The following is a 25,142-nucleotide window of genomic DNA, read 5'->3' on the forward strand; positions in this document are numbered from 1 at the left end:
CTTATGGGTGCTGTCCTGGGGGGTGGAGAGAGAGGGGGAAAAAAAAAATCAATGTGTGGCTTAATTTCCTCGTTGAGGATTTGGGACCTGGGCTGCAGCACAAAGCTCTGTTTGTGCCCTTTGTTCTATGGGGCTGGCAATGGGTGAGGAGCAGCTCGGGGTTGGGGGGATGCATGGCTCCGTGCTGCGCTCTGCTGGGCTGCTGTCCCGTTTGTGTCTCTGTCCTGCATTGCTCAGCTGATGGTGTTCCCACCCCATTTGTCCCCGTGTCTCTTGCTCATGTCAGCATGCAATGCTCTGTGTGACTCTGTGTGACTGTGGGGGCTTGGATCAGACAGGGGCAGGTGGGGAATTGAATGATAAAGGTTGGAAAGGACTTGTAATATCACCACATCCCAAGCCATCCCCTCCATGACCATTAACATCCCTCAGTGCTACATCTGCATGTATTTAAACACATCCAGAGGTGATGCCTCCAATGCTTCCCTGGGCAGCCTGTCCCTATTCCATTGCCACTTTCTGAGATGAATTTCTTTCCTAGTATCCAACCTGAACCTAAACCTCATCCTAAAGGCTGCGCTCGAAGGGGCGGCCCCGACTGCAGGTTCCGATCGCGGCTCCCGTTCTATTTGGCCTCTCAGGAGCCGACCCTCTCGTTGCTGATCCCGTGCTCTCCATCCTTCGAACCCTTTGGGCATCTCCATTCGTTGGCCTCGGGGCTGCGCTGAGGGCTCGGGTTGAGCTTCGTCTGTTGCAACGCTGGATGGGAGCGATGTGAGCGCAGCCGGGAGCTGCTCCAGCGGGGGGAGCTGCGGAGCCGCTGCGGTCCCGTCTCCCGGCCCGGCCCTACGACCCGCCCCCGGTCCGCCCCACGGCTCGGCGGCGGGTACCGCTCCGGTACCGCTCGGGTACCACTCGGCCGCCGGTGGCCTCGGCGGCAGCGCACGATGCGATCGGGAGGGGAGGCGGCGGCCGAGGAGGAGGCGGCCGAAGGGGCCAAACGAGGCGGAGGAGCGACCTCGGGGAGAGCGAGGGGCCGAGGGGGAAAGGGATCCCCGAACGGGGAGTGTCGCCGAGGGGAGACGCCGCGCAGCCCCAGCTCCGAGCAGCCCCGGGAGCCCAAGGTCTCCTTCTCCTGCGGTGGTGGTGGTGGCGGTGGCAGCGCATCCCCAGGCGGGGCCAAGGCGGCCGAAGAAGGCGACGATGCGGGCGAGGAGGTTCGGGGGAGCCAAGCCGGGTTCATGCAGAGGCAGTTCGGGGCCATGCTCCAGCCGGGGGTCAACAAATTCTCCTTGAGGATGTTTGGCAGCCAGAAGGCGGTGGAGAGGGAGCAGGAAAGGGTTAAGTCTGCTGGGGTCTGGATCATCCATCCCTACAGCGATTTCAGGTACGTGCCCAGCCGCCCCCCCCCCTCCCCTCTCCTTCCTTCCCTCCCGTGCATCCTCACGGAGCCCCGGGAGCAATTGCGGGTATCGCTGCGGTGGGGCCAGGCTCGAGCATCCCCGGCTCGTCGGGAGGCTTCGGTGAGGGTGGTGGATGGAGAGGGAGAGCGGAGCGTTCCCCCACCGCTTCAGGTTGGGAAGAGGAGGAGGAGAAGGCCGTGCCGTGCCCTGGAGAGGGCACCTTGAGCCGTGCTGGAGGTGGAAGCGGCGGATGCGGCCGCGTGGATGCAGGGAGGGGCTGGAGATGGGCATCCACCTCCTCGGGATCCATCCGGGGATGCCAGGAGCTCTCTGCTTGCCCGGTGGGTGCCCGCACAAGGGCATCCTCTCGTCCTTTGCAGGGCCTCGGAACGGCTCAGCAAGGCAAGGAGACGCTGGAGATCCCGCGGGGGTTGGTTGGGCTCTGCCCCTGTGGCTGTCATTGCGGGGGCTGAGGGGGGAGGTGGAACAGAGCACCCTGGGGTCCTTAAGCCCTGCTATCCTGCTGCAACCTCCACGGCCATGCACAGCTTTGGGAAAGCTTCCCTTCCCCCAAGGAGGCCCAATCCCATCCCTAAGATTCAATGAATATGAAGAGATATTCGTTTTGTTCCCAGGAGGAGCAGTGTCCCCGAGGTGCAGCTTCCAGCTGAGGAATGGCAAAGCCTGGAAGAAAGGTCGTGCAGCACCAGCTTGTGTCCATCTCCCTAATGGGGAGAGATCAGCAGGGAATGCTTGGAGGCTCCCATGGGGATGTAAAGGAGGGACAGCACAACCCTTTTAGGGATGGGAAGCTGAGATCCTGCTGACATCCTTGGCAAGCGAGGCTGATGGGAGCCCCTTATCCAGTGACTGGCCAAAGGCAGGGGGCCAGCAGGCAGCTCAGCACTGAGTCCCTCTGCACTTTCCTAGTGCTTGGAGGGCTGCACTACAGGGCGAGTGAGCATCTGTTGGGGTTCTGTTGAATCCCCTGTGATGCAGAGGTCCTCAGGGCAGTGGAGGAGGCTGTGGAATGAGAGTCTGTGCTGACCAGACAGGATTATGGCAAGGACCAACGCCTGCATCTCTTGGGTCCTGGCCTCACGATGGCTTCTGTGCTGCTCTGCATCCTCTGAGGTGCAAGCAGGGGCAGCTGGAGGCTCCAGTTTGCTCTCCTTGTACACACAGTCGTGCAGCCACGGGGCTGATATTCCTGCCCAGATCCCACTGCGGGTGCTGCCCCTCCTTGCTGCAGAGTCAGGGTGTGAGTGCTGCGTGGCTTTGCCGGTCACAAGGGTGCTCTCATGGGGGCTGCACCATCCTGCTGTGACCACCTTTATCCCCAAGCCATGTGGGTTCCCCATCAGCCATGGGTGTTCCTGGGGAGCTGACTCTGGTTTTCACCTCTCTTAGTCTCAGGGCTCTCAGGAATAGGGTGAATGTGTGGCCTCACTGTCCCCATGCTGACAGTGCTGGTGTGACATCAAGCTGGCATCACTCAGAGCTGGATCCTCTCTGCAGGCGACCTTGGGGGTGTCACCCTGCCACTCTGTCCCCTCCCAGAGCTTCTGCCATTGAAACCACTGGGGCAGAGCTCCTGTGTGTGCTGTGATGCTGCATGTGGCATATAAGAGTTCCCTGCTTGGTGGGGAGGAGCCACGAGGAGAACCAATGCGTTATCCCCAACCTAACAATGTGCAAAATAAACAAGATTGGTTCAGTGTGGGGCTGGGAGCTCAGCAGTGAGGAGCCCACTCCACTCATGCATGCTTGGTACGTATGCCTATGTATTTCACATCGTTCCCATCAATGTATATATAGATATATATATATGTGCTATCTGATAATGATAATGGGAACATGGACACATCCATGTTTGCCCTGTTCAAAGCCCATTTTCTTATCTTAAGATATAACCATTGCCCATCTGCATATGTGACATCATTTCATAATCAGAGGCATTTGGAGGTCTGTTTCCTCGTGGACTCAGCAGTGATTATTCATGCAGAATTTAGGGGCAGATTTGCTCCGGGAACAAAAGTGGCTGTTTACATAAATACTGAATTATTAGGAAGCAGCACGGGTGGCTGTTTGAGATCATGGGCTGCAAATCTGATCAAAGAAACCTCATCCATCGTGCAGGAGGTAACGTTGAGCAGAGCCACCTCATTGCTGGGCTCTGTGATGGGTTGTCATTTCTCCTTCTGGTCTATAGGGATGGAGGAAATAAAGGGCAGGCAATGATGTTAACATGAGCTCTGTGTTTTTGTGTAGCTTGAGTTGGAGCAGGGCTGGGAGTCAGGGTCAGTTGTGGGCTAAGCTTTGCAGTGAATCTGGGTTTGCTGTTGAACCAGGTGCTGTATTTGCATCCTGATAAGGACCTGAGTGAGTGTCTCATGGCTGGGGGTTGGAACTGGAGGAGCACAGTGTTTTTTGCAGCAGGATCAGGGAGCTGTGGGGTGCTGGGGGTCCCTTCCCATTGGAGACATGAATGAGCTCAGTAGGATCCTTCAGCCCCAGAAGGAGGGCTCAGCCTTGGAGCTGCATTAGTAACATGAGCTGCACGCAGGGGTGGTTCATTGGATCACGATGGACCCTGCTGCCCTCAGCATCACTTTGCCTGCTGCTGCTGTTGGCTTTCTGCTCCCTGTGCCCAGTGCAGGGCTGGCACTGTCTGCTGCCACCTCCCTCATGCTGGAGTGAAATGGCTCCTGCTGCTCCACTGCTGGCTGCCAGCTGTGTGCCCTGCAGGGTGACCTGGCCTTGCTCTGAATCCCAATGGGAACAATGTAAATGCCACTGCTAGGTGCTTGCTGACGATCCCACTGTTAATTATCCCCGATGACAGCAGCTGGGAACAGGATGAATGTGAGCACAGCAGACCTGATGGATGGCTGAAAGCCACAGCTTACTCATCAGGAAAAAAAGGCTGTGACTGCCTGCCTGGGGGTGACTTTACAGGTTGGTGCCTTTGAGCATTTTGCAAATATAATATACAATATATGCCTCTGCTTGGGCCCAGCTCCTGGTGGTGGCTTCGTAACCCACTTTTCCACGTGTCCTCAATTCGAAGGAACTTTGTATATTTGTGACAGGTTTGTGAATCGCTGCTCCCGCTGTGTGAGCTGTGATGCCTGCACGGTCCCTGTAGTGGTTGCATTCTGTGCTGGGGCAATAGAAGTGAATGGGGACATCCCCTACCCTCTCTTCCCATTGGGGATGGGGTCCTGGGCTCCTTTAGCTGCTGCTGGTGGTGGGTTGGGGCAGCTGATGGAGTGAGGACAGGCACTATACCCACCCTCAGTGTCTGCCAGCATCTCCTGTGGTTCAATTAGGTCAGAAGTAAAGGAGATGGGGGAGGTAGGGGGGGGCAAGGATCCTAATTAATTTATTTTGGGATATTTTTAGCAACCTGGACTGAATCTTATCTTTTATGCACACGCTGCCCTCCAAAGAACAAAGCATTGGTGTTGCAGCAGGGGTTGCTCGGGATCAGCCCTGTCTCTATTGGGTTGAGACTGTCTCTGTTAAGGTGCTCAGGACCAGTTGCTCTTTCCAGGCCCTCATTCCCCTCTATGGGGTCCTGCAACCTCAGCATCGCAGTAGAGCCTCGGTGCCCCCCACCCACTCACCATCACCCCCCCTATGTCACCAAGGGCTGCACTGTTCCAGCAGCCAGATCTGGTCCTTGGGGTTGGCTGTGAAGGGAAGAGCACAGCCTGTCCCTTTCAGGCTGCCAGCTTGTGGAGGGGCACTGGGTGTGAAGTCATGGTTGTGCAGCAGTGACATCACTTGTGGTTGCCATGGCTATGTCTCACATGGGGAAGGTGTCATTGGAGAAAGGTCACAAGCTGGGATATGCTCAGCTCCTTCCAACCCTATACCAAGTGCGGGGGGAAGGTGGGCAGCTTGGCCCCGCATGGAGCTGCAGCCCTGACAACAACGGGGCTGAATGTCCTGCTGTGACCTTGGTGCATGCAGGAAGGACATGGGCGGAAGGATGAGAGCCAGGAGAAGTGGGGGGCTGAGGCAGCAGTGATGCAGAAGGGAGGGGGAGGCATTTTGATCACTCCTTCCTTGTTCTCCCTCCTTGCTCCAGCTGCAGCTGGACGTGACCATCTGCTGTTCCCCCCCCTACACACCCCTGTAGAGTCCCCCATTGGGTTCTGGCAGGGATGTGGAGTGCTGGTGCTTGAGGTTCCCCAGCCATAATAACCCACTCTCAAGGTCTCCCCAAATTGCTTCAGAGCTTGTCTGGCTTTTGGTGCTGACTCAGTCAGACCCCACAGCCCTGAGACCCCACACTGCACCCATTGCACTGCACAGCCCCATAGCAAAGTGCTTCTGGGCCTGGAAGTGGTACAACCTCAATTCATCCCTTGGGGACTTGCAGCTCCTGCCACCATCCATAAGGACACGACATTGCCATATTGGGGTCCAGTGATCCCCTCCCTCCTCTGTGCCCCTCCAGGTTTTACTGGGATTTCACCATGCTGCTCTTGATGGTGGGCAACCTGATCATCATCCCCGTGGGCATCACCTTCTTCAAGGATGAAAACACTACCCCATGGATTGTCTTCAACGTGGTTTCGGACACGTTCTTCCTGATCGACCTTGTCCTCAACTTCCGAACTGGCATCGTGGTGGAGGACAACACCGAGATCATCCTGGACCCTGAAAGGATCAAGAAGAAGTACCTCAAGACGTGGTTCGTGGTGGATTTTGTCTCTTCCATCCCTGTGGATTATATCTTTCTCATTGTGGAGAAGGGCATCGACTCGGAGGTGTATAAAACAGCCCGTGCTCTCCGCATTGTCCGCTTCACTAAGATCCTCAGCCTGCTGCGCCTGCTGCGGCTCTCCCGTCTCATCCGCTATATCCACCAGTGGGAAGAGGTAAAGGCTGCTGGGCTGGGGGCATCTGGGGCCAGAGGGATATATACAGAGGTGTATATACAGACAGGAAGGTGCTGGCTTTGAGAGTAACCCTGCAGGGAAAGACGTGAGGGGTTCTGGTGGGGGTAGGACTTAACGTGAGGCAGCTGGGTGCTCTTGTAGCTCAGAGAGCAAATGGGATCCATCAGAAGCAGGGATAGGGAAGTGATTGTCCCTCTCTGCTCTGCCCTCATGAGGACCCATCTGTAGTGCTGTGTTGAGGTCTTGGACCCCAATATAAGAAAGACAGGGAGCTGTTGGAGAGGGTCCAGAGGAGGCCATAAGGATGCTCAGAGGGCTGCAGCACCTCCCCTGCAGAGATGGGATGAAGGAGCTGGGCTTGTTCAGCATGGAGAAGGCTGCGGGGTGACCTCATTGCAGCCTTCCAGTATTTAAAGGGAGCCTATAAACAAGAGGGGAGTCAACTCTTTGAAAGGGTGGATAACAGCCGGACAAGGGGAAATGGTTTTAAGTTGAAGGAAGGAAGATTTAGGTTGGATATCAGGGGGAAGATCTTTACTCTGAGAGTGGGGAGGTGCTGGAACAGCTGCCCAGAGAGGCTGTGGATGCCCTGTCCATCCCTAGAGGTGTTCAAGGCCAGGTTGGATGTGGGCCTGGGCAGCCTGGACTGGTATTAAATATGGAGGTTGGCAGCTCTGCCTGCATTGGGGGGGTTGGAGCTTCACGATCCTTGAGGTCCCTTCCAACCCAAACCATTCTATGATTCTATGGATGCTCCAAACAGCACCAGCACCTCAGGGATGCCCCAGGAGGGACTTGAGGTGACATCCCTGAGGGTCCCCACCACCAGCCCTCCTGTCTGCCCCTGCCATGGGTCCAACTCTTTCCCCTTTTCACTTTCAAAAGGGGAAGCAGCACAGAGAACCCTGCGGATGAGCCGAGCCAGCGCGTGGCTTAGCAGATTATCCTGATAATCACATCTGCTTACAAAGGGATGGAAGGGGAGGGCAGCCAGACCTGGTGTGCCTTGGGTTGTGCAGCCCTTTGCAGTGTGGGGCAAAGCAGAGCATGTGCTGGCACTGCAGTCCCATGATTATCATTGTGTCCCACCAATGGCTCCAGCAGGGCTGTGATACTCCTCCTCCTGCCCTCCTTGTGTCCCCAAATGGACCCAGCAGCCCATAGAGCCCAGAGCTGAATGTAGGGGATGTGGATGTAGTGACTTTGCTGTACCTTTGTCCTGCCCTTGCCATGCCCTTGCTGTGCCAGCTGCTTCATACAGTGCTGCGGGGCTCCAAAAGGGGTAAGGTGAGGTGTAAGGGGGGCTCACACCTCTCTAGCCCTGCAGTGTGAGGGTGCCCTTGGTGAGAGGCACTGGGGACAAGCAGGGCTGTGACAGTGGGGAGACACAAGAGCACTTGGCTCTGCCTTGTCCTGATCCAAGCTTGCAGGCACCCTGCTGGCTATAAATAGGCAGGAGGAGCACAGGCACCTGGGGCTGCTAATGACTCTTTTGGCTGAGGCTGTGTAGGTTGAGCCCAGTGCTGCACCATGCAGAGCTGGGAGGGTAAAGGGGGAGGGGGTTTGGTGCTGCTCCCCAGCTCTTGCTGAGCACCCATTGCCACCATGGGCAGACAGGGGCTGTGCTGCACCTTGGATAACAGTGCTGCAGGGTTGGGGCTGCAGCTGGTGGTTCAGAGCTGCACCCATGGGACATCTATGGGGATTCTGGTGTTGCTGTAGGATGGAGGATGAAGGAGTTTCATCCACCCTACTCCAAGAGCCCCCAGCATAGGGCTGGGTGCGATGACTTGTGGCCATGCTCATGATGCTGCCTTCCTTCTTCTTGCCCTGCAGATCTTCCACATGACCTACGATCTGGCCAGTGCTGTGGTGAGGATCTTTAACCTCATTGGGATGATGCTGCTGCTGTGCCACTGGGATGGCTGCCTCCAGTTCCTCGTGCCCATGCTACAGGATTTCCCCCAGAACTGCTGGGTCTCCATCAATGGGATGGTGGTGAGTGCTGCCCTGGCCCTTCTGCTGCTCCCCCATTGCCAGACCCCACTCCATACAGCACTGAGTGCACAGACAACCCAGGAAGGACATCCCTGCCATTCAGCTGGTGCCTTATGGCAATTTCATCCCAGTTATGGCCCATTCGTGCCCACATCCTTTGCCTGTGCAGCCTGATGGGTTTCTGAGTGCTGTGTGTCCCTGCTTTGCCCCTCCAGATTGTTCCATACAGGCGATGCCACTGATCCCAGAGCAAGGCAGGGACTGCAGCTGCTGGAGGCTTGTGGTTGCTGTGGGGTTGGGGCTGTGGCTTCAGGGCTAGTAGGACATAAGGAGCAGATTGGTCTCCAACAGGAAGAATGATGATGTGGCTCTGCCCTCATCCCCTGCCTCCATCCCCTTCTCATTAGCAAGAAAGCTGCTATTAATAAATAATGGGACACATTTCTAATTGCTCCCTCTCAGCCCTCGCAGCTTGATGCAGGTTCACCTCCCTGCTCCACCCAGCTCCCCCATTCTCCTCTCCCTGTGCTATTTTCCTCTCTGTCTGCTTTCCTGCCCTTCTGCTCCCCACTCCTCTTCCTCACCATATCCTTCATCCAGAGGATGGTAGCTGATAGCTTTGCTCTTTTGTGGCTGCAGAACGACTCCTGGAGCGAGCTGTACTCCTTCGCCCTCTTCAAGTCCATGAGCCACATGCTGTGCATTGGCTACGGCAAGCAGGCACCCGAGAGCATGACGGACATCTGGCTGACTATGCTGAGCATGATTGTCGGTGCCACCTGCTATGCCATGTTCATCGGCCACGCCACCGCCCTCATCCAGTCGCTGGATTCCTCCAGGCGCCAATACCAGGAGAAGGTGGGGCTGGGTGTGATTGTGCAGCTCTACCTGTTGTGCTTGGGGAGGTGGGGACCCTCCTAGCACAGGTCCCAGCCCTTTGTGGCCGTCTCTCCCCGCAGTACAAGCAGGTGGAGCAGTACATGTCCTTCCACAAGCTGCCTGCAGACATCAGACAGCGCATCCATGATTACTACGAGCACCGCTACCAGGGCAAGATGTTTGATGAGGACAGCATCCTTGGGGAGCTCAATGAGCCCTTACGTGAGGTGGGGAGGTGTCATGGTTTTGATGGAGGAGGCACAGGAGCTGAGGATGGCAGGAGGGGGGAGACGTGCTGGGTCACAGCCCCTCACTGCCCCCTGCCCTCCTTCCCCTATAGGAAATAGTGAACTTCAACTGCCGCAAACTGGTGGCCTCCATGCCTCTATTTGCCAACGCAGACCCCAACTTTGTGACTGCCATGCTAACCAAGCTGCGGTTTGAGGTGTTCCAGCCTGGGGATTACATCATCCGCGAGGGCACCATCGGTAAGAAGATGTACTTCATCCAACACGGCGTGGTCAGCATCCTCACCAAGGGCAACAAGGAGATGAAGCTCTCTGATGGCTCCTACTTTGGGGGTGAGCATCTCTGGGTCCCAGCTCTCCATTTCCAGTTCTCTCCATCAAGACTTGGTACCATTGTATCTCTCCCTTCTCATCCCTTCAACAGAGATCTGCCTGCTGACCCGTGGTCGGCGCACGGCCAGCGTGCGGGCGGACACCTACTGCCGCCTCTATTCCCTCTCAGTGGACAACTTCAATGAGGTGCTGGAGGAATACCCCATGATGAGGAGAGCCTTCGAGACCGTGGCCATTGACCGCCTTGATCGCATCGGTAAGGCTCTTAAGGGCTGCAGGGCTGTCCTATAGGGCCCTACTGGGTGCTTGGGAAAGGGGTACAGCACATAGAGGTGCCCATTAGGGGCCTTGAGCATCCCCAGTGCTGAACCTCATCACTCTCCCCATTGCTTTTCCTGTAGGGAAAAAGAACTCGATCCTCCTTCACAAAGTGCAACACGACCTCAATACAGGGGTATTCAACAACCAGGAGAACGAAATCATCCAGGAGATTGTCAAGTATGACCGAGAGATGGTGCAGCAGGCGGAGCTGCAGCAGCACACAGCCATGTACAGCCCGGTGCAGCCCCAGGTCACCTCTGCCATTGCCACCCTGCAGCAAGCCGTCGCCATGAGCTTCTGCCCACAGATTTCCAGCCCTCTGGTGGGCTCCATGGCGCTGGGCTCACCCCGCATGATGCGCCGCTTGCAATACGCCCAGGCCATGCCCAGCCCCTTCGCCGTCTCCCCGGTGCTGCTGCAGCAGAGCCCCCCTCAGCAGCCTCATCCCCCCGTGCCCCACGCCAACCCATCGCCCTCGCAGGACCAGGCACAGCCCACCTCCTCCAGCGCCTTCGCTGCTGCCAGCCCGCCCACCCAAAGCCCCTTGGCCAGCCGGACGTTTGCCTACGGAGGTGCCAAGGGGCAGCTGGGCTCCCAGCTCTCTCTGAGCCAGCAGCAGACGCCCGGCTCTCCCCCAAGGTTGGCAGTTCATAAAAGCACACAGGCGCTGCCCACCAGCAGCTTCAGCCAGGATTCACGGCCTCTATCAGCCTCTCAGCCCTCCCTGCCCCACGGGCTGGCGGCTGGCAGCACCCAGAGCCCCCCGGCCTCGGTGCACGAATCCTCTGCATCCATCGGTGGAGGCCCAGCTGCCACCGCTGTCTCTCCAGGCTCGGGTCCCCCAGCTGGGCTGAGGAGTGCGGTGTCCTCGAGGGGACCCCTGTCTCACCCTGCGCCCACCCTGCAGCAGGACTCGGTTGCAGCCCGCAAGGATTCGGTGGGCAGCATGCCTGACACGGACCCAGCCAAATCCAGGCTGTCTTCCAACTTGTGACCTCCACATGTGTGGGGATAGGGGTGTCGGGGTGCCAGGGCAGCCAGCCCCATCCCCTCTGCTCCATCCCCACTGAGGAGCCCCTCGGCCACCTCCATCCCTGCTCCCTGGCTTCCTCCCACTGCCGGGGACCCGTGGGTGGGCACAAGGGGGGTTGGGGGGGCTGTTGCCTCCAACCAAAGTTTGGCCCCATCTTCTGCTCCTTGCGAGGAAACCCCACTGCCCCATAGAAGCCACAGATGCATCGTTCCCAGTGATCAACGCTGTATATGATATATATGACCTGAATACAAACCTATATGTGTGCATCCGCAGGACCACCTCCCTGGGGGTCTTAGGCATGTGGGCCAGCACTGGCACGTGCCCCTGCCTCCCCTCCCACAGACCCATGGCGAGGGGTGACAGCCAAGGAGTGGAGGTAAGTTATGGGGTCTGAAGTACAGCAAGCCCCAGGGGACTCAGCAGCCCCCATGCCAGCCAGACTCTGGGGCTGGGGTGACCTCAGCCAGGCAGCCCCTGCTGCTGGAACCCAGGGAGCTGAGCCCTAAGGGCTGCCACTGCATAGAGAGCAGCACTGGGCTCTGCTTGCAGAGCTGGGGAAGGCACAGACTGTGCGTGAAACAAGTGTGCCCATGTGTGTGTGCAAAGATGGATGGAAGCGTGCATGGGTGTATGCATGCATGTATGCCCCTGCCTGGCACACTGGAGCCTTCCACGTTGAATGTATGCAGCGACCCATGAGCGAGGAGCCCCGTGCCCACCTGCCTTCTTGTAGCTGCAGGGCCAGGGCTCTGGGGCCACACTCCAAGTGTCACCTTTCCATCCAGCCCATCCTGTGCAATAAATGTCAGCAACTGACAGAGCTACACACGACTCCGTCTCTGCTTCTCCTATGCTACTATCCCTCTCCCTTGCAGCTCCAGATCTCCAACTCTACCAATGGCCACAACCCAGGCAGTTTGCCCTTTAAAGAGATGCTTCCCTGCCAGCACCAGCTGGACACCATGGGGCAGCAATGGAGAAATGAGAGACACAGGGTACTGCAAGCATCACTTACTGCAGGAGATAGAAACAGACCCCTGCAGAATTGGCCACATGAGGCTCCTGGCTAAAGATATAAGAGCCCAGCAGTTGCAACCAGGCTCTCAAAGTAGACAATAAACACAGCAGGACAGTTTAGTCTCCAATTCTGCTGTGATAACCCTGTGAATAACTGAACCCCAACCTGTCAGCAAGTGGTGGCAGCCTGGGGAGACATCAGTCCCACCATGGGAGAGCCCAGGCAGCCCTCAGCCTTATGCTAAACATGCTGAGAAGGATGAACTTCCCACCTTGTATTTCAAAAACCATTTTATTTACAGTACTGTACATCTCCACCCCTGAGCTTGTGATTTCTTCCTCTGCCCCGAGACCCAGCAAACAGAATTTAAAACACATTCCTGCCAAGGGACGCAGGTGACAGCCAAGCCAGATCTGGAGCTGGCAGCAGTAGCACAGACAGCTTTACGTCAGGGTGAGGATTGCAGAAAGCCAACCCCACCTAATCCCTGACCCCACTCTGCATCTCTGTAGCCCTCTCCAGCTCCTTGGACGGGATGCAGGCAGTAGCAGCAAATAACACAGACCCACCCCTAACTTCAGCAGCCCCCCATGGCTGCTCCTGCATTCCTCCAGCAGTCCCACTTTGCCCCCCAGCATCTCCATTTTGATGTATTTTGCTGGGCTGGCAGCTGTCACCCCATGAGTAGCAGGACAGCGGAGCTCTGTGGGTCAGTGCCTACCATCATCACCTCTAGGCAGCTGAAGTCCAGAGGTAGTCCAGGGCTCCACTGGCTGCTGAGGCTCAGCTGAAGAAATAGGTGGAGTCTATTACTTTGTTCAGGTTGAATTCCCCTGTGAGAAGCAAGGGAGAGCAGAGGTCAGAGCAGAGCCTGCTGGAGATGTGGCTATTGAGAGAGAAGCTGCCTAAGCCCAGCTTTTGCCTCCTGCATTGAACTACTTGGGCTCGGGTCCTGCTGCAGGGTCTCAGACGTCTTCCAAGGACTGATATTCATCCAGATTTACCTGGTATATCTGGGGCAGTGGTAGGAACAGTGAGACAGATAACAGCAGCAGGGAAGGAAGAGGGGAGCGCGTGGCTCCAGTACAAACCATCACTGCCTCTGGGACAGACCACAACAGCTGCTCAGTGGCAAAGGCCAGCACTTAGCTGGGCTGCTTTATTTTGCAATGGCAGAACAAAGGTTAGCCAGATGGTCTGGCAGAGGCATAGCCAAGAGATTAGGAGGAGTCAAGCTAACTAACCGCCTTAATCCCATTGCATGTGTATCATCTAGATCCTGGTAATTACGATACTGAGAATCTCAGTCCCAGCTCTAGGCAAATGTTTTGTGGTTGGAAACAGATGGGCAAAGAGCAGCAAGACAGGGGACAGCAAGAGCTGGGTCAATCTAGGGGAAATCTCAGAAGCAAAGCTCTGGGGAAGGCAGGGGCCATTTGCAGGGATGTTTACAGGGGAAGGACTTCAGGAGCTCCTCTTTCTTATTTCCAAACTTCCCCTAAGCTTTGCAGTTCCCAGCCTGTGCTCCTACCTGTTTTAGGGACGTTTGAAAGCTGCTCCATCAGCTTCTTCTGCCAAAGGGCTCTGCTCTCTCCGTCAGAGCTGCGTGAACCAGATGGAAAACCAGTCAGCAAGGGGAGGTCTGGGAGAAGGTTATCCCTCCTCCACTCCCCAGCGTGGCATCTTGATAACAGGATTCAGCTCTTCCACTCTTAGGGGAGTGAGGGCTGCATGCAAGCAATACCTGCAGTAATTCTTCAGCATGAACTTGGACAGATCCTCCAGGATCTTCTGGCTGTGCAGAGCCACAAACTGCTGCCGACAGATCTGATCCAGGGAGCAATGGGGAGTTGCAGGTTAACAGGTATTTTGCCCTCCTTTCCCTCAGTGCTTCTCAGCCAAGAGGAGTCAGAGGTAAGAGGAGGGAAAGCAGTGGGCAAGAGTGAGAAGGTGGGGGGGGAACTATCAGACAAATCTGAAAGGAATCAGGTGGGAAGCAGAGGCTGACCCCCATTTATTAGCCCTGCAGCACTTCAGAAGAGCCCAGGGCAAGACAGAGGCACTGACTCTGCTTCATTCAGTTTAGTGCTGATAGTGCCCTGCACCCAGATGAAGGGTGTGAGGAGGGGGCCTGAGGCATCAGGAAGTCATTTGCAACCACCAGTAAGCATCCCAGGTTCGCTATGCTTGGGTAAATAAAACAGACTATGGAGCAAAGCCCAGGGGAGGCAAGGGCTGGCAATTGCCCAGAGGACAGATCAGCAAGATCACTGCTCACAAAGGATTTGGGAGGAGACTTTTACCTTGTTCATGATGTCCACAGTGAGTGCATGAGTCCAGTAGCAATCGTGGACTGAGACAAAGGTCAGACCCTGCCTGGGAGGCAGCAAAAAGGGCCATGAAGTATCACTGAGAGCTCCAGCTCCCTGCAGTGATGCCCTGCTGCTGATCTCTCAGCAGAGCCCAGGCAAGAACCCTGCTCCCTACCTGAAGCAATGCAGGGCTGTGAGCATCATGTGGGTTGAATCCAGGGAATGGATGAAGTTGGGTGGGAAGGCATTTTTCTGCTTCACCGTATCAGGCTTCCTGCAGCACAGAACAGGATAGGGGAGGAGCCGGGGCATACCCAGGGCTCAAGATGTGAGCCAGGGCAGAACCAGCCAAGATTAGGGGTTATAGGGGAGCCCTGATGGGCCCCAGCTCCTCCAGCTGACTTTCCATGGCTCAAAGGAATACCAGGAGCTTTGGAACATGTTGGCAGGTTCCACTGATGGGGAGGTTTTATCTCTAAAGCACAGACTGGGGCAGCAGGGGTTCAGTGAAAACCATGGGTTCATACTTACTGGTTGTTGTTGCTGGAGCTTTTCACACTCAAGTTCTGCATGTTGCAAGTCAACTGCAGGGGGAGAGAAAAGTGATCAGCACTGCTGCTTACTTCTGGGAAGGGGATGATGCCAACAAGGTATTCCACGCTCTGCAGGAAACATCTTTTCTGGATGGGGATGTTGGCAAGGCATTCCAGTCACTGTGGCAGCTGCCATTTCCCTGTGGCACTTTGCCTGCTTCCCCCTCCAAAGGATGCTGGCAAGCATCCTTCACCCCTTCCCAGGGAGATGCTGATTCACTCCTGCAGGGGCTGAGAAGAGGTTCCTGAAGGTGGGAGGCACCTGCTTGCTCCATCCCTACACGGCCAATGTGAGGCTGCAGCAGAGTGGCTGCGAGGATGGGATGAGACAGGATGGGGAGCCGTGAGTCAGTGCAGCAGCGTGTGGGAGGCGAGAGCAGTGAGACTGAATCACGCGAGCCCCGAGGAGGGCTGCTCAATGCAGAGAATGGGTCTGTGCCCCAGCTGCCTGAGTGGGATGGGAGCAGCAGATTCCTCAGCAGCACGCCCACACTCTCCAGTCTCTGTGATGAGGCTGAGAGATGTGCCTGAACACACAGATCCCATCTTCTCTGCAAGTTCACCTGCAGGCAATGCAAACTGTCTGGCCTTGTGCTGACTGCCTTGAGGTCCACTATACTTTCCCTGCTCCTCATCCCTGGGTGGATGAACAACTTAATCCCACCACCAGACACTCACCACAGTGGACCTGATCCGATAGTAGGGCTGTACGATGGGGAGACCCAGTGGGGTGACCCACTCCACTGTCCTTCCTGACTGTGCGATGAGTTTGGCGCTTTCCGTCAGCCAGTTCTTAGGCAAAGGGAAGCAGAGAAGAAAGTGGCTCAAGTTAATACACACAGCTGGACAGACCTCATTCCCACTCCCAGTCCAAATTCCTGCCAGATTGAGTGTAGCTCTTATGGGGAACCTGGTCCATCACTAGGCACAGCTTCACACCTCTGGGCAAGGATATAGGATTGTCTTTGGGCCAGGACCCCATGGAGCTCCTTCCTTCCTTCCTGGTCTTTGCATGGGTTGACTAGGGAAGAAAGAAAGAGAGGAGGTACCTTACCTGGATATCTCGAGTCGCTGAGAACATCTCCTTGATGCCATTAAACACCTGCTTTACGAGGTAGTGAGATGCCTCCCATAGGTACTCCTGCATATTACAGAGGCAGTGAGGGGGAGGCAAAGGGGAACCAAAAGATGCAAAGCAAAGCTATGAGATTTAGGATAAGCTAAGAGAGCAACTCCCCTGTCTCAGTGGGTACATGAAATGGTAAAGGTCTTCCAGCTTCTTACCTCAGGGAACTCAATCTCCTTCAGCCGTTTCTCCATCTGCAGCCTCCCACCGTAGCGTGTGACTCCATACACCACCGTCATCACCGTCTGCTTCACCACCTTACGGCCAATGAACCCTTCCAGCACTTGGGCAATTCTCAACCCTTCCTCAGCATCCTTCTTCCTAAACTCCTCCACCTGAGGGACAGAGAACAGTGGGAGTCAGAGTCACATCAGTGTGCTGCCCAAGTCCCCTTTGTGGCTTGAGGTGTCTGAAGGACCCTGTGAAACCCCCTCTGCTAACTTTCTCCTCAGGATTCTATGCAAAAAAGGGTCCAAAAGGACAATTTCCCAGGACATTTTCCCTATGTTCCCCCATCACAACTCACCTGCTGGGCCACCACACTGTAGACATCCTGAGGGACACTGCAGGGCATCAAATTGACAGAGATTGCACCTATAAGGTCCCGACCGAGCGCTGCGTAGTGCTGTAAACCATTGCAAGAACCATCCTGTGTGTGAGAAGAGAGAGGGCTGAAGCAAGGTGTTAGCACAGGGATAGAGTCCTGCTCATCAGCACAGATACACCTTGACCACAGATATGGAATACCAATGAAAAACCATGAAGCACTATGACAAATTTGGCTCTAAAGGGCTACTGCTATTTCCACTCCCCCTCTTTGGGCAAGTTTGCAGCTGATTTCCAAGCAGTGGCCAGGTCTATAACAGTTTCCATTTCACTCCTAAGTGGTTTTCCTGTCTGGGTCTCATCATTATCTGCTGTTGTCTATGGGGTTTTAAAAACCCACAACACACTGTCTCCCCACCCGTATATTTTCTAAGAGAGAGCTCCATGGAAACACTAAAAAAAAACCTGAAAATTTGAAGAAAACAAATGTGTCTGGGATGCTAAAAGTGGCCCCACATGCTGGCAGTCAAAACAGACCTTAGAAAACCCAAGAGCAGGACTGGAGTCAGGCAGAGAACTGAAGAACCCTCTGCAAGCCCTCAGCTGACTCCAAAGCTCCAGCCATGCTGCTTCTGCATCCTATTGACAGGAGAGAAGTGCAGCTCCCACCCAGCCCTTCCTAAAGCTGCAGTCAAGACATACAGATCAATATGTCAAAGCAACTGGCCTGATGGCCCACCTGGGACCAAGACCAGCCAGGATGAGACAAACAGGGCCTGAATGACAGCATAGAAAGGTCCTGCTGCTCACAGAAGCCACGCTGCTGCTTCAGGTTGCCCCTATACTCAGGCTATGCCTGGCCAAAGGCAGCCTGCAGCTGCTGGTAGGATCAGTTCTCATCTCTCCTCCTCCTTCCCCACACTGCAGTGCAGCAAGCTGGAGAACGGAGAACTGACAGTGCTAGGGCAGCCCTGCTGCTGCAGAAGAGCTGCCTCTATTCGCCAAGCACTGATGACTCAGGTGGAAACAGACTCCTGTGCCCTCCAGAAAAAGTCCTTGCTTGAATTCTATTAACTGCACCCTCCACACACCCCCAGCTGCTCCCTTGATCTTCTGTTGTCATAACAATATCATCAGAATCCTTCAGCTGAGACAGTCTCACGTATGTTACAGACCACTGCTCCTGGCAGAATCCATCCCCATTCTCCCCCACACACTTCATTAGGGCTACGAGATCTTCTAACGAGATAAACAAGCAAAGCCCTCTCATCAGAAAAAGAATCAATCACTGTCTCCCGCATAGCAGAGGGATTTATCAGGGCACTGGATGCAGGAGGCTGCTACCTGTCCCCTTGCTTTTCCTCGGAGGTCTACACCTCCCATTTTGTGCTTGTCTCCTGCCATATCCCAAAAGGCTCCCAGTCCCCATCTCACAGCTGGATAAGATAGGACTGGCCTGGTTCCCAATCTGCAGACATTTGTCAGAGAGCAATCTCCCAGACAGGCTGTTTGGCTAAAGGCAAGCAAAGCAGCACTGAACTGCACTGGTTTGTTAATGGCTTACTGTTACTCCAGCCAGTTTACTGGAGTTTTCAAATCAAGACGCCTGTAGGTTGTACTTCCATCCTTAGGAAACCCTGGACGTTGCATAACAATAAATACAATTGCATGCTTCTGCTCTGCCCTGAGCTGCCTGCCCTGCCTGCTCTACTCCTTGCTCAGTCACCACCCAGGCTGTGCACATCTGCTGGGCACCCACCTGGTGAACTGGGAAATGAGAGATGAAGGCTGCTGGATCTGGTGACCTCGAAGCTTTGGCAATTTCCATGCAGCACGCCAAGACTTGCCAGGGTTCATCGGTGTTCATCCACCACTTCCTGCCCTGGGAACAGCAAAGCACACAGTAGGAGGAGGAGGCAGTGCCCTTGTATGTAAAGGCAGCAGGTGAGCTCCTGGGCTCTTAGGAACATAAGTTAAGGCACCTCCTCTCACCATGCCCCCACCTCCCCATCACTTCATTGTGTTTTCAGACATGTTTTATTCCCTAGAAGCTATGCTAAACAAGAGGAACGTTTAAAGCCTCCTTTGAAATTAAAGAAAACACTGATGCTCCTCAGTTATGTGGAACAATTCCTAATTGAGCTCAAACAGGGTTGAACTTCCTTGCTTTTTCATTACTCGGTTCAGCTGGGAGACTCTTATACTGCTCAGGGTTGGCTGCAACCCAAGCTTCTCCCTGGTGATTCTGAATCCCACCACTCCACACGCACCGTGAGCGGGTGGTCAGCAGAGTCCAGGATCTCCTCCATGATTTCATTGGCATAATCCAACCGCTCCTGCAAGGCATTCTTCTTCTTCAGCCCTGTGAGGTTAATGAGGTGGATCTTCAGCCAGTCGAGGCCCTTTGGCCCCAGAGGCCTCCCCTCTGCAAAGAGCAGGATGGCACGAGTGACATCGTTACCCAAGTGATTGAAATAAGGTGGGCAAGGGTAAGTCCTGCCACGGAAATCCATGTTGTGAGGAAACCAAAACACTTTGTCCCTGACATAGTTGGCAATGGAGAGCTTATAGAGAGCATCCATGCGTAAACTGTGCATCTCAGCTGCTTTCTTCTTGCACAGCAACAGCTCGTGCTTCTGGGACTTGTGCAAGGCAGAGGAACTGCTGGGAGGGACAGGAGGCTTGGGGGCCTCAGAGACGGGTGGTGGGATGTCCAGCTTCTCATTGCCTTTGTCATTGAAGATGGAGATGATTATATCCAACACGGGCTGGTTAATCTTCCATGCACAGTTGCCCAGCTGGTTCAAGGCATCCAGCACAGGGTGGAGATTCACCTGGGGACACTGGTCCAGGAGCTGCTGGTGCTGGATGGCCCCATCCACGTAACGCATCAGTTTGGTATCACTCAGGACAAAGGCACCGAAATGGGGGGAGGTCCAGGGGACAGGGGGGCACAGCATGGGTATAGCAGAGGAGTTAAAGGTCAGCGTGGTCTCTGCAGCATCTGACACTATCTGTGAGAAAATGGGATGGGGCTTTATCAGCCCAACCTGGAGGAGAGAATCAGAGGAGCAAAGGTCAGCAGTAGAAGAGGCCTGGAAGAACACATGGTCAAGTCTCTCACTGTGTAACAATCACACTAATCACCCTGTGTATACAGAACCAGGAGCTCCTTAAAACCTCTGAAAAAGAAAAGGCATGGGGAAGGGAAAACGGTCCTGCAAGGACCCAGTTAGTATGAATTGGTGATCTGCACTGTCCCAAAGCCCCCAGGGATGAGGCTTACCTGCCAGCTGCTGCGGAAGGAGTAGATGTGATAGAGGACGGGGATAAGCTTGGATGGCAGGCGAGGGTTAAGGGTGTTCCTGGGCACCTTGACAGAATGCACCAGGATCTCCAGCAAGTACATTCCCAGGCGCATCAGGAGCACATATGGCCAGCTGCAGTCCTTTAAGTTCAGGGAAGGCCCGTAGCCTGCTTCTGCCACCAGCTTCTCCCAGTACTCCCGTGGTAAGTACTCACTAGGCTGGGAGAGGAAAAATCAGGTCAGACTGATCTCTGTACCAGGAACATGGCTCTGAGAAGGACTCTCCTGCCCCTGTACCCCTGCCTGATAGTTCTTATAGCCTCTGAAGGAATCATGAAGGATTGGAATCTGGACTCTGAGCACATGAGGATGCAGAAACCATCCAACCCCAGCTCCACTCTGAAACCCATGGAACCCCTCTCCCAGGTAACCCTACCTGGCTATCTTTTGCCAGCAGGTGGATATAGTTCTCATAGATCTCCTGTATCTTCTCAAGCTGGCCACTCTGCTGCTTCCTCTGGGTGAGGTATCTGTTGTAGACTTTGGAGCCCAGCTCCCTGGCTAAGACAGCCAGGGATTCTCCTTGTGGAGAAAGGCTGTTGAGAATCTGAGAAAGGGGAAGGCAAAGAGGGACTTAAGGAGAGAGGAAGAGAAAAATGGAGCAGAAAGACAAAGTGGGAGTTAAAGTTTCCATATGGGGAACACAGGAAGATGCTGATTCCCATGATGCTGAGCAGATTAGGAAGGAAACGTGGCCAGAATAGACGAAAGCTTCTCTGTCTGCTCAGCACAGGGTGCAGACAGGGCCCGTACCTAATAACTTACGTAAACCTTGAAACTCATGCTGTTTCTGCACTGTGGTGGCCCTAGGGTTGCCCAGGAGGCCTCATTCCTAAATCTCAGTGCGGTCAGGGCAGGGTCTTACCTGCATCATGATGTCCACATACTCCTCATCAGGCAGCAGACACAGGTAGGGGTAGAGAGCGCTGGGCCCTGTCATTGTCTTGGCCTGGGACATGCTGTGCTTTGACTTCTGCAGGGCCTGGAGAATGGCACCACGCCACTGAGAACGAAAGGTGGCCAATTGCTGGCGCTACACAAGAAATGGAAGCCAAACAGTCACACTGTAGTGAGAGTACATCACCAGGAAACTGACCCACATTAAAGGAATGAGCCCTGCAGGTCTTCCCCACAGATCCCTGCCGACTGAGGTGCCCCCCACCCCTTCAGACACCCCAATATTTACTGCTTTGATGGCTTGTGGAGTCAGAGGTTTGGTTGACTCCACTGAGTCGATGGTTATGGTGCTGTTCAGCTCCAACTCAAGCTGCTGCTGGAAGCGCTCCTGCAGCTCCTGAACAGAGAAATCCAGCTTGGGATACGACACCGTCTTCTTCTGCAACAAGAGTGAGGCAGTAAGCACCAAGGGAAGGTATTGCAGCCCTGTGCTGGACCTGAATGCATCCCGAGGATATCTGTGAACACCATTTGGCCACCTCCAACAACTCCCCGTGCAGCAGAAATATCCCTGAGCTCAGTGGCTTACCTCAGAGTAGAAGTTCTTGAGCAGAGCAGTCTTGCAGATCTCAGGTTTGGGTGGAGGGGGCAGCTGGTAGTCAGGCTGGATAATCCTGATGGCCTTCAGCACCATCTCCTTCTCATCTCCCTCAAACAGGCACTTTTGGAAGAGATCATCCACACAGAAACCATCCTTCTTCATGTGCTGCACACACCTGAGGAGAAGCAGATGAGACAGGATGTGTGATAGAAACCAGCATCCTTCAGGATGTCTGTATCAAGCTTTTCCTTCCTCACTTTTGCCCTTAACAGTGTCACTTGGACCCATGTGAAACACAGTATGGGACAAGTCTTGTGGCAACTTGAACCTCATTGAGCTGATGCCTGCCCAGGACCAGACAGGAGGGAGAGTGCTGCAGCAATGGGCATAATGGGAAACCTGCAGCACACCAGCTCTCCCTGCCTGCCACATGCAGCCAGGCACCAGGAAACAGCTCTCCAGGCTGCAGGAGCTGCCTCCAGAGTATAGCCTGTCCTTGACGAGGTCACCAGCCTCAGGTTACAGCCAGTCATCCACCTCCTCCAGCCCAAAGGGTGCTGAGCAGGCAGCTTTCACCTTCACACATGGATGGGGAGGCTGAGATTTACTGCCTCTGAGATAAAAAACATAATGAAAGATGCTGCCGTGCTGCTTGCTCCATCCTTAAACACTCCTCCTACCCCCTCTAAGCTTGGTCCAGCACAAGGGAATGCAAGGTACTGGTCACAGCCTGGGCAAAGGGGCAGAAAACAACTGCTGCCATGGGCAGACTGGCCCATTCTGACTTCAAACTGAGAAAGCATATGCGAGGACTCACATACAAACACAGCACCAGCAAATAGAAAGTGTGGAAACACACACACCTTGGTGAGGCTCGGAGCTGGCAAATCTCTGCAGATGTGCTATAAATATTTGCCTCCTGACAATCCTACAAGTTGACTTGCTGTACTTATGCAACACTCACATAACTGAGCAGAAAAATCAATGCAAGTCTCTTCTAGATCATCTGACCTGAAAGTCATTCACTCAGAGGCTGGGATTTCACTGGCTACCTTCAGCTTTTCAGTCTATAAAACCCATCTGAATCTCCTGGTCTCACTCCAGCAGGGAACTGGGAACCTACAAAAATCTGCTGTCTGGTTCATCCTACTAGGAAATACCAACTCTACCAGAATGGATGGAGGAGTAAAACCTACTGGACATCAATGGAGAACCAAACAGGACAAACATTCCCACCAGAATGGGTGCAGGACCAAGGGGAACCTGATTAGAGAGGGGCTGCTTGCAGCCCATTGGCAGCAGGTACAGCTCTGTCCAGAAGTCAGGCTGTTTTCATCTACCTTGGACAAACTCATAAGCTGGGGTGGTGAAAACAGTTCAAAGAGTCAGCCCTGACCAACCCCTTAATCTGGCTACAAGAACCATGCTACAGCATCCAGACATGCACACAGCAAGGCAGGCTTTCCCTACCCTGAACCAGTGCCTCCTGTCCCCATTTCGTGCCCTCGTGGCACAGTGGAGCTGCAGAGATGTTGCCCAGGGGCTGCCTAAGGGAAGTGAAGTGCATTACCTCCAGATGGCTTTGGTGGATGACTGGCTCTGTGTCATGCACTCCAGCAGTACAGCGTAGGAGTCCAGGTTGGGCCGCAGGCCGATGGACTCCAGCATGGAAAACAGTTGGATGACACGATGCAAGCAGCCCTGTGGATGAGAAGGGACGGAGGATGTGGAAACAGACACCAGCAGCACCAAATTGCAGCTTCACACCCCTCTGCTCCATCTCCAGTTGAGTCACAACCTTAATATCCCACCCCTTTCCTCTTCACAGAGCCATTTGGATCAATGGCCTTCCACAATGTGAGGCTCTTCCACCTGGGCCATCACACCTCTGACCTTGCAACTCAGAAAGCCAGGCACCAAAGGGCCAATGACCAACCAAGACAAGGGCAGCAGAAGACCCCCATAGCTCCATACCTTTCTTGCCCAGCCACGCATCACGACGTTGTATGCATCAACATTCAAAAGCTTCCTTTTCGCGGGGTTGCTGTGATAAGATAGGAGCAACTTCTCAGCCTCCTCTGGCTGCTGTAAGTACAGGAGGCACTCAAGATTAGACTGGATGTTCTGCTGCATGATTTTGCGCTGGCTGCTCCTATCCTCATGCACACGTTGAGGCTTCAGTGCTTTCACATCTTGATTCATTTTTTCCACCCTGGGCTTATGGCAGGTGTCAGCACTGCTGGGACCAGCATGGCTCTGGTTGCTGGAAGTACTTGCTGTAACCTTTGGGCTCTTCTGGCTCTTCTTGGATTTGACTTTGGTCTTTGTCTTTGCTTTCACCTTTGTCTTTACCTTCACCTTGACCTTGGGCTGGCCGTCTAGAGTCATCTGGGAGGCTGCAATAGACAACTTCTTCTCCACCTTCAGCTGCCGGACGTACATTTCCTTCTTCAGCTTTTCTGTCCAGCTGATGGACTGCGTGGGGACCAGGTGCTCCACTGCTGTGCTTGCATCCATTGCTTTCTGCAGTGCTTCCTGGTGCCTGTCACTCCGCAGCGGTGCCATTTCCACTTTGTTGATCGTCACCTCTGGGACGTTATTGGTTTGGAGCTGCTTCACTCGAGCTTTCAGCACTGCCACGAAACAACAGCCAGGGCACAGAGATAAAGAGACGTGAGACACAGCAGAAGACTGGATCCAACCCGAACACCTCAATTCTGCCTTGGGAATGAGGTTATAAAGAAGATCACACACAGTCTTCCTCCCTTCTTAATCCACCCCAGCAGCTCCCAGTGATCAGCTGCTCTGACCAAATCTTTCTGGGAACCTCCTTTGAACTGTGGTTTGTCACAGCATCCAGAGGAGCTAAAAACCAGCCCTATAAGGGTAAAAAGCACCAGCTCACACCTCCATCGAGCCAAACCTCACTCTGGCTCAGATTAAAACAGCCTCCTATGCTCTAGGAACGACTTCTTCACAACCCCTTAAGACCAGCCTTCATTTGTATGGCAGCTCAATGCTCTCTATGGGCCTTGGGTTGGGAGCTCAGCAACTACCCCACAATCATTTCCAACCCCTATAAAGGATAATGAATGAAGGGGAGCCCTGCAGCTCCTGAAGGATCCCCCTGCTCACCCTCCAGCAGCTCCGTCCTCTCACAGCCGCCATTTCTCGCCTTCTCCTTGGCGCTGGCCGAGCTGTAACACCTCAGGACGCTCCATGGGATCCCTATGGAAGAAAGAAGTGAGAGGAGGATCCCACCATCACAACAGGAACCCAATGGGACAACAGGGCCCTCGGCCTAGGCCCCAAGCGGCACCACTCGCACCCTCCAGCCCCGCTCATACCCTGGCTGCACCCACCCTCTCGCTGCCCACCCCCAGCCCCATTCCAGCCCCATTCCAGCCCCATTCTGGCCCCATTCCGACCCTCACCGCCGCCCCTCAGCCGGGCCGGGCCCAGCAGCGCCGCCCTCAGCCTCAGCAGCGCCATGCTGCCCCCACTACGCCGCCATGTCGTCTACACTGCGCAAGCGCGGCGCGCAGCCTGCG

General features: G+C 54.8%; 2 protein-coding genes across 4 annotated transcripts; one reads left to right on the forward strand and one right to left on the reverse strand.

The window, feature by feature from the left end:
• Window positions 1-947: 947 nt before the first annotated feature.
• HCN2 (hyperpolarization activated cyclic nucleotide gated potassium and sodium channel 2) lies at window positions 948-11,955 on the forward strand. The gene is made up of 8 exons (XM_015886288.1): window positions 948-1,387; window positions 5,872-6,295; window positions 8,153-8,314; window positions 8,954-9,172; window positions 9,274-9,420; window positions 9,534-9,774; window positions 9,866-10,030; window positions 10,176-11,955. Exons 1-8 carry the CDS (start codon window positions 948-950, stop codon window positions 11,087-11,089), a joined length of 2,712 nt encoding a protein of 903 aa, XP_015741774.1. The 3' UTR covers window positions 11,090-11,955.
• A 466-nt stretch (window positions 11,956-12,421) lies between these two features.
• On the reverse strand, window positions 12,422-25,130 carry POLRMT (RNA polymerase mitochondrial). 3 transcript variants are annotated; one of them, XM_015886277.2, is made up of 21 exons: window positions 25,026-25,130; window positions 24,727-24,819; window positions 23,566-24,224; window positions 23,162-23,292; window positions 21,580-21,766; window positions 21,280-21,429; window positions 20,959-21,126; window positions 20,470-20,640; window positions 20,013-20,252; window positions 18,997-19,776; window positions 18,486-18,608; window positions 16,707-16,829; window positions 16,339-16,515; window positions 16,109-16,195; window positions 15,733-15,846; window positions 14,993-15,045; window positions 14,637-14,735; window positions 14,453-14,525; window positions 13,894-13,976; window positions 13,681-13,751; window positions 12,422-12,982 (listed from the first exon to the last, which is right to left on the reverse strand). In XM_015886277.2, exons 1-21 carry the CDS (start codon window positions 25,081-25,083, stop codon window positions 12,933-12,935), a joined length of 3,690 nt encoding a protein of 1,229 aa, XP_015741763.1. In that variant the 5' UTR covers window positions 25,084-25,130; the 3' UTR covers window positions 12,422-12,932. The 3 variants fall into 3 exon arrangements, with proteins under 3 accessions (XP_015741763.1, XP_015741762.1, XP_032296916.1); XM_015886276.2 differs by having other exon boundaries at window positions 25,020-25,129; XM_032441025.1 differs by lacking the exons at window positions 12,422-12,982; window positions 13,681-13,751; window positions 13,894-13,976 and adding an exon at window positions 14,019-14,039 and having other exon boundaries at window positions 25,020-25,130.
• Window positions 25,131-25,142: the final 12 nt, after the last annotated feature.

The sequence above is a fragment of the Coturnix japonica genome, chromosome 28 (genome assembly GCF_001577835.2).
Source record: "Coturnix japonica isolate 7356 chromosome 28, Coturnix japonica 2.1, whole genome shotgun sequence".
NCBI classification, from domain to species: domain Eukaryota; kingdom Metazoa; phylum Chordata; class Aves; order Galliformes; family Phasianidae; genus Coturnix; species Coturnix japonica.

Coding starts and splice junctions, on each gene's coding strand:
- POLRMT (XM_015886276.2), bottom strand. CDS start 25,083: ATGGCGCTGCTGAGGCTGAGGGCGGCGCTGCTGGGCCCGGCCCGGCTG. Junction 24,820..25,019: donor GCTGAGGGGCGGCGGTGAGG/GTCGGAATGGGG, acceptor TTTCTTCCATAG/GGATCCCATGGAGCGTCCTG. Junction 16,196..16,338: donor AGGAGATTGAGTTCCCTGAG/GTAAGAAGCTGG, acceptor TGTAATATGCAG/GAGTACCTATGGGAGGCATC.
- HCN2 (XM_015886288.1), top strand. CDS start 948: ATGCGATCGGGAGGGGAGGCGGCGGCCGAGGAGGAGGCGGCCGAAGGG. Junction 9,173..9,273: donor GGCGCCAATACCAGGAGAAG/GTGGGGCTGGGT, acceptor CTCTCCCCGCAG/TACAAGCAGGTGGAGCAGTA. Junction 9,775..9,865: donor TGATGGCTCCTACTTTGGGG/GTGAGCATCTCT, acceptor TCCCTTCAACAG/AGATCTGCCTGCTGACCCGT.